General features: G+C 42.0%; 1 protein-coding gene across 2 annotated transcripts in view; it reads left to right on the top strand.

Annotated features, from left to right (window-relative positions):
* Positions 1-891: 891 nt before the first annotated feature.
* PBX3 (PBX homeobox 3) overlaps positions 892-9811 on the top strand; it is a 201479-nt gene continuing 192559 nt past the window's right edge. For both annotated transcript variants that reach the window (XM_084798857.1, XM_084798856.1), the window contains exons 1-2: positions 892-1099; positions 1945-2018. In XM_084798857.1, the coding sequence (XP_084654983.1) occupies positions 900-1099; positions 1945-2018 (274 nt within the window). In that variant the 5' untranslated portion in view covers positions 892-899. The remainder of the gene's footprint in view (positions 1100-1944; positions 2019-9811) is intronic.

Raw genomic sequence — 9811 nt, 5'->3', positions numbered from 1 at the left:
CCCGAGAGGCGGGGCATCCGGGACGCTCCCCCGCCCTCCAGCTCACCCCCACCCCTCCCCCCCCCCCGGGCGCCGGGGCCGCAGTGAGTGAGTGGCACTGGCAGCCTGTCAATCCCTCAGCCGAGCGGCCTTCGAGCCCGGTCCGCGGCGGCTGCTGGCTGGGTGCGCGGCACCGGAGGTGGCGGCGGCGACTTCTCCCGCCTCATTAATCTGCTGTCCGCCCGGCGTGCGGCCCGCCGGGGCCCTCCACCGGGCTCCGTGCCCCAGCCGCGCCGGCCCGCCCGCTCCCAAACTTTCCTCCTCCGCCCCTCTCGCTCCCCGCGGCCCGCCCGTCGGCCTCCTCCTCCGCCTCCCCCGCCGCCCGCCGCCGCCGCCGCCGCCGCCGCCGCCGCTCCCTCCCCCGGGGCCGCCGGTGCTCCGATCCCGCCCGGTTTAGGCGGCGGCGGCGGCGGGCGGCAGAGGGAGGGGACCGTTCAGGCTGGCGTGGGCGGCGACGGCCGCGGCGTCCCGGCAACTCGGCTGGCGCTGAGGACCAAGTTGCGCGGGGCCGCCCGGCGCGGCGCGGGGCACTAGGAGGCGGCGCGGCGGCCGCGTGAGGGCAGGGGGCACCGCCGCCTCCGCCTCCGCCAGCGCCGGCGAGCGCGCCGCTTCCGCCGGCCGCTGTCCTCAGTCTCCGCCGCGGCGGAAGCGGGAGCCGGACGCCGGTCCGCGTCCCCTCTTGTCGCCGGCCGCGCCGGGCCGGGCCGCCCCCTCCCGCGCGGGCGGGGAGCGCGCGGCCGCCTTCCCCCCTCCCCCTCCCCCCCTTTCTTCTCCTCCCTCGCCGCCGCCGCCGCTGCCGCTTCAGCCTTCGCCTCCTCTGCCGCCGCCGCCGCCGCCCGCTCCCGCCCGCGCGCGGCGGGATGGACGATCAATCCAGGATGCTGCAGACTCTGGCCGGGGTGAACCTGGCCGGCCACTCGGTCCAGGGGGGCATGGCTCTGCCGCCTCCCCCCCACGGCCACGAAGGGGCGGACGGCGACGGCAGGAAGCAAGACATCGGCGACATCCTCCACCAGATCATGACCATCACCGACCAGAGCTTGGACGAGGCACAAGCAAAGTTGGTGTCGTCTCATTAAGCATCTTTTGTGTGTGTACGGGAGCCGGGCTAGGGTCCCGGGTTGCTCGCGGGACCGGGGCCTCAGTCTCGGGCGGGAACTTTCTTTGCCCGCCAGGCACTTGCGGAACCCCCCCATGGCGTGGGCAAAGTTGCTCGCCCGGCTCGGGACAGACTCGGTCAGCGCTTCGTCCATTCCCTGCTGTGCGCACAGCTTCCAGGATTTAAACCTCCCGCCCGGATCCCGGTGCGCTCCGAGTCCCAGCCGGGCCCCCGGGCCTCGCCGCAGGGAAGTGCAACTTTGTCCACCCGCCCTGACTCAGGGCGTCCACTCCTCTCCGCCCAGTCCGGGGTGACCGGCTGTTTCTCCGCACGTTCCTGTGCGGAGCGCCAAGTTCTCCAGGAGGGAGGGCCGCTTGGCAAACTTTGCGGAGCTGTCACCCGCTGATTAGCCACCGCCGGTTGGCCGAAGCGCCCACTCCTTCTGTGGAGCTAGGACATGGGGGGGGGGTCCCCTCTGCGCCGATCTGGTCCCTGGGGTCCTGCTGCGGCCCCTCGGAGCGGAGCCCCCTGCATGGGTCTCTCCTGCGTTCGCGAGGCTGCTGTCGGCCCAGCAGATAGAGGGGTCGCTCTGCTTTAGGGCTGGAGCTCTCGCCGCTAGAGCCTGCTACCAGTCGCGAACTAGTCAACTTGAGTTTTTGTTGACTTCCCGTGGTTCAAAAAAGCTTTCCCAACCCGGGGGCCGGCTTTAAGTCTTGGGTTTAATTTAAAAGAAGGCGCCATATTATTCCAATAGGTGATGCTAATACCTTTGTGTTTTGCTATTTGTTTTTTTTTTTTTTTTAAAGGAAACATGCTCTGAACTGTCACAGAATGAAACCGGCGCTCTTCAGTGTCTTGTGTGAGATCAAAGAGAAAACAGGTAAGACTCTGCTGCCGGCCATGGGCCTGGAGACCCCCTGAGGTGGGGTCAGACTACTCCTTCGACTCTCCAGTTGAGAGCTGCTGCTTTTGGGCACCGCCATCTTTGATCATTCTCTGCTTCCCACCTCCTGATCTTGAGAAAAAAACTGCAATAAATCTGGAGTCTATTTCTCAGTTCTGCTTTGGAACAAAATGGAGTGTACGTGCGATTGGGGCTGGGTCGCAGTTCCCTAAGAGGCAGCCCTGGCGGGGGCTCTAGCCACCCGCCCTCTCCTATCTCTTCTTGCCTTGTTTGTGTAGCAGTTTTTAAAAGGAGCAATGGGAGACGATGCCAGGGACCAGTTCCCGGGGAGAGGCATCACCAGAACTTTGTTTTTACTTAGACATCCTTAAGGTTCGGTTCTGCTGGTAGAAGACACAGCCGAACAGACCTCAGCAGCACGTTGGACTTAGCGTTTTAGGCGGGGAGATTCCTTTTAAGAATCCAGGAAGGAAAAAATGAAGGCTTAGGCATGTACAGTGTGTCACACCTATTAGTACTTAATATGTTCTCTTATCTTGCAACTGTTCACTTGTAGCTGAGCTTCAGTACATTATAAAGAAAGATTTCCACAGATGTAGACGAAACAATTTTGAAGTGCACGGCAGGAGTAGATGATAGGATAGGTTTTACAGAAGGGCTAGAGTGAAAACTGCAGGGACATATTAGGGAAAAATTTTGGCAGTTCCTTATAGTTTAACTTTCTTGTCAGACCTTTTCTATTTAAGGTATTTTTACTCTTAACTTAATGGTAAAGCTAAAGTGGAAGTATATGTGTGTGTGTGTACATATATATAATTCACATGTTTTAGTTTGTGTTTAGTTACCTTTCCTGTATACAGTAAAAACCTCCATTAGTCATGCTTTACCTTTGGTTGATTTATTTGTTGTTGTATGTGTGGGGTGTATTGCTTTTTAAAGTTGCCTTTTTGTAAGTTGAGGCAAAGAAGTGTCAAGTCCAGTATATTGCATTTTCCAACTGACGCTGTCTTAATGGTTCAGTGTTTGACTGTCTTTAAATTGAGTTTATAAATAATAAGCACACTGCCTAGGGTTGCTAGGCAGATAGTCGAGTCACACTCCTTTTAAACAAGTACTATTTATATTCCTAAAAGTAAGCCAAGGAGGCAATAGTTTATTGCTCTCTTAATGTATGTATACTAAACCGTAATTATTAGTAAACATTCAAAGCCTAAAGAAGTAATCTTATTTGCTTTTCATTCATGCTATGGATTTTTTCTATAATAGGTTTTTTTTAATGATATGCTTTACATTCTGAAAACCACAGTCATTTAAAATTATTGACTCATTGTATGTTGATTTTTAGTTACCTTTAGAGTGACTTTTGATTTAATATGGTAGATGATTTTAATCCATAACTATGAAGACATCCAGCATTGAATCTTGACAGCTTTTAATTTGGGAGAATAAAAGTATACAGTTCTTAGTATCTTATGTGGCTTAATTTCTGAGGATTTTTCTATTATCAGGGCTACACTCTAGTTCTTGCTGACAGGTAAGCATTGTAGTACTGCCTGTGCTCTGAATATCAAGATTGGTTCAACTTTATATGGCACATACTGCTACAGGGAAGGAATTGATACTCTTTTCTATTAAGAACCCCTTTATGATTTGTATTTATTTATTTATTTATTTGCCCTTTTTAAGTTTTGGCTTAATAGTACAGAACTACACAGCGTTTCATGTTTAGACACTTAGCAGCAGGAGAAATTCAATTAAGAAGTGTTGGTCTTCTGGTTGCTTATTTGCACAGGACTTAGTTACAGCATTCTGAAAGGAAAGCATAGTCAACCACATGTCAAAGGTGAGTTAGGAAAAGAAACAAGTCTTTTCAGAGCCTGGGATTATGGTCAGAGAGAGCTTTGGAAGGGCTACTGCTACTTAAGAACCAGGAGAGAAGAGACAAAAGGAATTTCTGTGTTTTGAAAATGTTTCTTGGGCTTTCAGTGATAACTTGTAAATTAGATCCTCTTTTTGTGCACTGACCTGTGGCCCAAGTTTGCAGGTTATCTCTTGTATAAAAAGCCAGCAGCCGACAGAGTGAAGGCGGCTGTCTGGGCGAATGTGCTCCTGCCTGCCTCTCTAGGCTTGAGAGGGATAGGATTTAACTACTGAGTGATTGATGGGGTGAATCTCTCTCTCTCTCTCCCTCTCTCCCTCCCTCCCTCCTTCCCTCTCTCCCTCTCTCCCCCTTTCCCTCCCCCCCCCCTTTTTTCCCTACTATCCATAGCTCTGCCTCATGCTCTAAACCCAGTCTTAGAAGGAGACAGGATCGCTAGGCTCAGATCCCTCATTTTGAAATAAAACAGCTGTGTAGACATAAGAGTTAGCACAGCAGAGAAGCTGGGCAGCACATTCCAGGGTCCATCCCCTGTCTGCTTCTGTGGTCCTGCTTTAGAGACATTGGGAACTTAGAAAATAAGTGTTAGGGAATCTGTGTATGCTACTTAATACTTTTTCTTTAAATCATTTCATTAATCTATTATCATAATATGTAATGATTAATTACCTAGAAAAAGTTCATCTAGCCATTTGTGAATATAAATCAGAAATATTATGTGATGACTCTATTCTGCGTAATAGAGGGGAGGGTGCTGACAAGTTGAGAACTGAAGGGGTGGGTGGGTGGGAACTGCTACTTTTGTAGATAATGTGATTTTAGTTGTGCTTTTCTTTTAAAATAAGACAAAAATCACTAAAAACAAAAAAAAGTCATGTATTTGTAGAAAGCCAGTAGATTTTGAGCTTTCTGATCAGGCGGTGATTACTGTCAGTTCTGATGCACACAAGAGACTTAGGTTGGAAAACATCTTATTTCTCCCCTACCAAAGATGAAAAGACATTCTTTTCCCCTTTTGACAAATAAATGAGTAATCTGCCACAATTATATTATTTTCTTGTTCAGAAGTATGGAAATTATACTTTTACTATAAGATGATTTTTAAAAAAATGTATCGTAAAATTTATTGTACAGTTATTTTGGGCCAGAAACATTTTTTTATTGTTGAATTGTGACATTTATACATTTTAGAAGCAACTAAAAAGTTACAGGCTTTAAAATCGAGATGTGTGTTTCAGACTATGTAAGCAAAGGAGGTAGAGGTTGAGGGGTTAGGGTTTTCTTTAGGATGATAACAAAGTCATATGTTACCCTCCGTTGCTTATTAAATATCTCTGATTCAGTGAGGCCTTTTATGCTTCTGTTGGTATATTCACTTACCTATTTTTGACTACTTTAATCTTGATGGTGAGAGGTTTCCTTTGTGAAAAAAGATTCGCCTTTTCTTTCTTTTTATTTAATGAGCCCCTTAATTGTGGGAATTCAACTGAAGAAAACATTTTTCAAGGAAAATATTTTTAATGTATACTAATATAGCAATTTGTCATATGATCTGAATGGTAGTATTGTGAAAAAAAAATAGTATTTGTTAAACAAAATCAATGTAACCCTTTCCTTTTACAACGCTAGGTTAAAATACGCATTGTTGATAGCTGCCAACCAAACTCTGATTTATTGCCACCACAAACCCTAAATAGTGTTCATTTACTAGTAATGTCTAATGGCAGACATGATGGTTTGCCAGATTTGTAGGCTTTGTGAGGCTTATAAGCAGGACTGACTTGGGAAGATCATAAAACTTAATGAACTTCTGTACTGCAGGAGGTGTCCGCAGGGGAAGAGAGAGGCCTGCTCGGCTGGCTGGGCCGCTTGAAGGGTTTTTTATGTTTCAAGAGGAGAAAATGACTATTATAAATGCTGTACTTTTAAAAGAATCCATCTTGAGAAAGTCATAGGAATTTTAGATATCAGAACTAGGGCAAGAATGTAGTCTGCACACGAATGTAGTTCACACCCATTTAATAATATGACACGATTCAACCTTTATTTTTATTGCTAAAAGTGTGAGTAGCTTTCAGAAGGCAGGGCAGTACTCTTAGTTAACTGGTCTGTTTAATTCTTACCCTACATTTTTAGTGTTTCATCTGCATTTTCTTTTTTTTTGGCCTACTCTTTTTTTTTTTTTTTTTTAAGATTTCCATGTAAAAATTTAGCTACATTTTCATTGTTATTTTTTGAATTCTCAATGTATGAAAAATCAGATCAGTCATCAAATAAACATTTAGTAAAGAAATATAAAATTGTTATCTCTGAGTCTAAGTGATTCTGTATTTACTGCTCTTTTTAAGTTGATCTTGCACTATATCTAGTATAGATATCATTTGTGCCAAAGTTTTAAAGACAAATGCATTATGAATATATGTATAATGTTTCTGTTTCTATTTTTCACCTTTTTGGAGCTTTTTATTATAGACCCCACCAACACCACATACACACACACACACACACACACACACACACACACACACAACACACACGCACATACACACACACACATATATATAATGTATATTCTCTCTATATAAAACAATAATAATATATACACATTTTTAGAAATAAGAGTTTTTTTACACATTGCTTACCTTCAATAATGGCAACAATTGGCCGATTTTATTTTCTCTATTACTCCTACCCTCAGAATTTTGTGATCTGAATAGTAATGGGCCTTTAATACTTCAAATTTTATATCAATTTTAGGCAGACATTATGGTCTATTTTCATTGGGAATACTAAATGATTAAACAGGAAAAACACAAAGTCAGTGTATGTTAGAAAGGACATAAATTATATTGCTTTACCAATATATTTTTCTTAAAGCCATTTAAGAATATTTTGTCAGTTATTTTAGATTTATATTGCTTACTGGAGATTTTGTAGGAGGTTTTAAAGGATGGAAAAGAACGACATTTGTCTGAATCTTTTCGTCTTTCATTCTTAAGCAATGATTAATACACACAATCTGTTGGTAGAAAACCTGCAAAAATTGTCATTGCCACATTGTTTTAGAACTTTCTGATCTGAAGGATCATGTGGATATACCTTTAAAATGAGAAGATATTTTCTAGAATATTTTTCTTTTCAATACAAATATATTCAATAAAAATACATTTCAATAAAAATATTGAAGCTGTTGTCAATACTAACTTGATCTGTGCAGGTAATTCTTTTGTACCTTAATTTTAGTGAGCTTCATTAAAGATTTGTGAGGTTTTGATATTTTATTTGAGAACTTTACTATGTCATTTTTATTAATTTATATAACTTTATTCTAAATCAGAAGTATATTACTACACTGGTAATGGAGTCCCCAACTTGCTCCCAAAACACATAAATCCATTTACTTTTATAACACAAAAGTACATTTTTTTTTTCCCATACTGATGACTTTCCTTTAATTTTACTTGTGATTTTAGATTTTAGTTCATAAATTTATAATCCAAAGGAAGATTATTAGTTCATTTGTATTTTGGTATCATATGAGGGCATGCTGTAGGATGAAATTATATTTTATAAAGTGGGTCTCTAAGAATTGAGGCTGAATTTTCTGAGCCACATAAGTCATCACTCTGTTTTATATGGATACCATACAATATTTATTCAAAGTAAATGCTTGACACATCAGCACTAACATGTGAAGTTAAATGAAGGGTAGGCTGTTTTCCATATTCAAGTATTTGTGAGGAATCTTCAGGTACTTTTTATTTCAATCTTGACACTCTGAGAATAATGTTTTATTTGTTTTCTCAGCAGGCTTGTGCTTTAGCCATTTATCAGTGTGATCAGCATGAGTGAGGTAGTAACTGACAAAGCGCCACATCTCCCCGCCCATGCTGACCTTTCCAAGTACTTGCTCTATTTTTATAGGCCATTCCAGCCAGGAAGTGTGGAGAGGCGCTCATTTACATCACAGTGTATAGTGTGGTGTAAATCAGTGAAGTTTTGCAGGTCTGTTTATCACAGTTTCTTTTCTTTACAAAGTTATAGAAGTTAATTAAACAAACTACTATTACAGCTAGGTGATAGTGCTATATTTAGCAAATAAATAAAAAAGTAATGCTTGACTGAGCCACTCGGAAAAAATATGCCATTTTTTTTTTAATGCCGTCAGAGATAGAACATATTAGAAAACCAATTTCAGTCTTAAAGTCTTGATTTTTAACAATGCTCTTTGTAAGCAGACTGACACTTGGAATCCCTTATTACTTTTTTCACAGCCATGACATAAACGTATAATATGCTTGTAATTTTTAGTGCAAAGTATAGCTTGCTTGTGCATTGTATTTGAATAAAGTATATTATTTAGCAAAGAAGTTGATTTGATAGAATGTGTTGAATTGACTAAGCAGAACAGGTTTTGACTTTCTCTACACATAGTAACAATTACTACCCAGACAAAGTAATTAGAAATAAGTATACTTGTTTAAAGTTTTATATTTGTTTTCTTTCAGCTTAGGTATTTTAAAAGTGCTAAGCCATTTGAGTACTAACTCTTTTTGTGTGATCATATTAATGAGTTTTTGGTATACAGTGTAATCCTTTTAATGCTGATGATTTCTCCTGATGTTTAAACCATTATTTAGGAGATGCCAGCATATGTTAGTGCAAAATGATTTTGTTTTGTTTTGTTTTATGAGGTACATCAGTTTTCAAAGCATATTTCTTAGGCATCAGCGTCCAGCAGGTGGCTTTTTACATTAAAAAATTCATAAATTTTAAAATCCCATAAAATTTTATTTCAAATTCAAATTAACTGGTTGAGAATGTCAACATTTCCACTGTCTTTGTATTAACATTTATAATAGAACAAATGGTCGCATATAGGAATTATCTGCAACATAATCTAAATTAAGATTCTAAACAGGCATTGCAGATGCTGGTAACTTTGGCAATTATCATTTTGTTTGGTGAACAGTAGTAAAACAGTGTGCGGTAAAAGTGTTTAGAGAGAGAGGATAAATAAATTGAGCAGTTTTGCAATGCAAAGTGGTTTGTGGTGTTTTTGAGGATTTCTTGGCTCTCTCTTAACTGCTATTGTGAGCCTGGAGCAGATTTCCCCATTGCTAATGCCCTAGAAGTATTAATTCACTTTGATATGCTAATTAGAGGGCATTATGCAAGAAATGAGATTAAGTGGCAGCATGAAGCCATTTGCCTGTCAGTGAATTGAGAGCTTTAGCATAGGGAGGAGCTTGGGTTTTTTTTTTTTTTCTTGTATGTTTTGTTTTTTTTTTTTTCTTCTTTTTTTCCTACCCCCCTCCTTAGTTTCTCTTGGTTTTGCATATAAATAAAGTTGATTGAAAGCTTTGGGGAAGGGTCTAGAACATTGAACTCCCTCTCCCCCTATGATTATTTAAATGTAATATGGAATATAAAATTTTCATTTTACAGTCTGTGTGAAATTAAGAATTTCATCATTTACTTTCTTTTTCCTGGAATGACTTTAGCGACATAGCTAGTGAACTGCTGTCAGTTACCTGTTTGTAAATGTGAATGTTGTGTGCCAGAGTCAACACCAAACTGAATTCCACAAGAATGTGTACCTGGGAGGGAAGGGAAAGTTGTTGAATTGGGCTTCATGAAATTATATTAGATGAGCATTAAGGTTTGACTTGAATTCATGGAAGTTGAACCAATAGAATTAATTACTGGTTCAACTTTGCCCTTTACACAACCTGTGGAATTTACATTTGATCGTGGATTGACATGTAAGATTACCGTATTTGATTTTCATGTTGAAAATGAGATTTTTTTACTTTATTCTGGTTTTACTGACTTGTGGCTAAAGTAAGGCATTTGAACTTAACCCATTTAAAGCTCATTTTATGAGGAA

The sequence above is a fragment of the Acomys minous genome (genome assembly GCF_964271855.1).
Source record: "Acomys minous genome assembly, chromosome: 10".
In the NCBI taxonomy this organism is placed as follows: domain Eukaryota; kingdom Metazoa; phylum Chordata; class Mammalia; order Rodentia; family Muridae; genus Acomys; species Acomys minous.
Note: the sequence above shows the minus strand (reverse complement) of the source record. Positions and strands in the feature narration are given on the sequence as shown.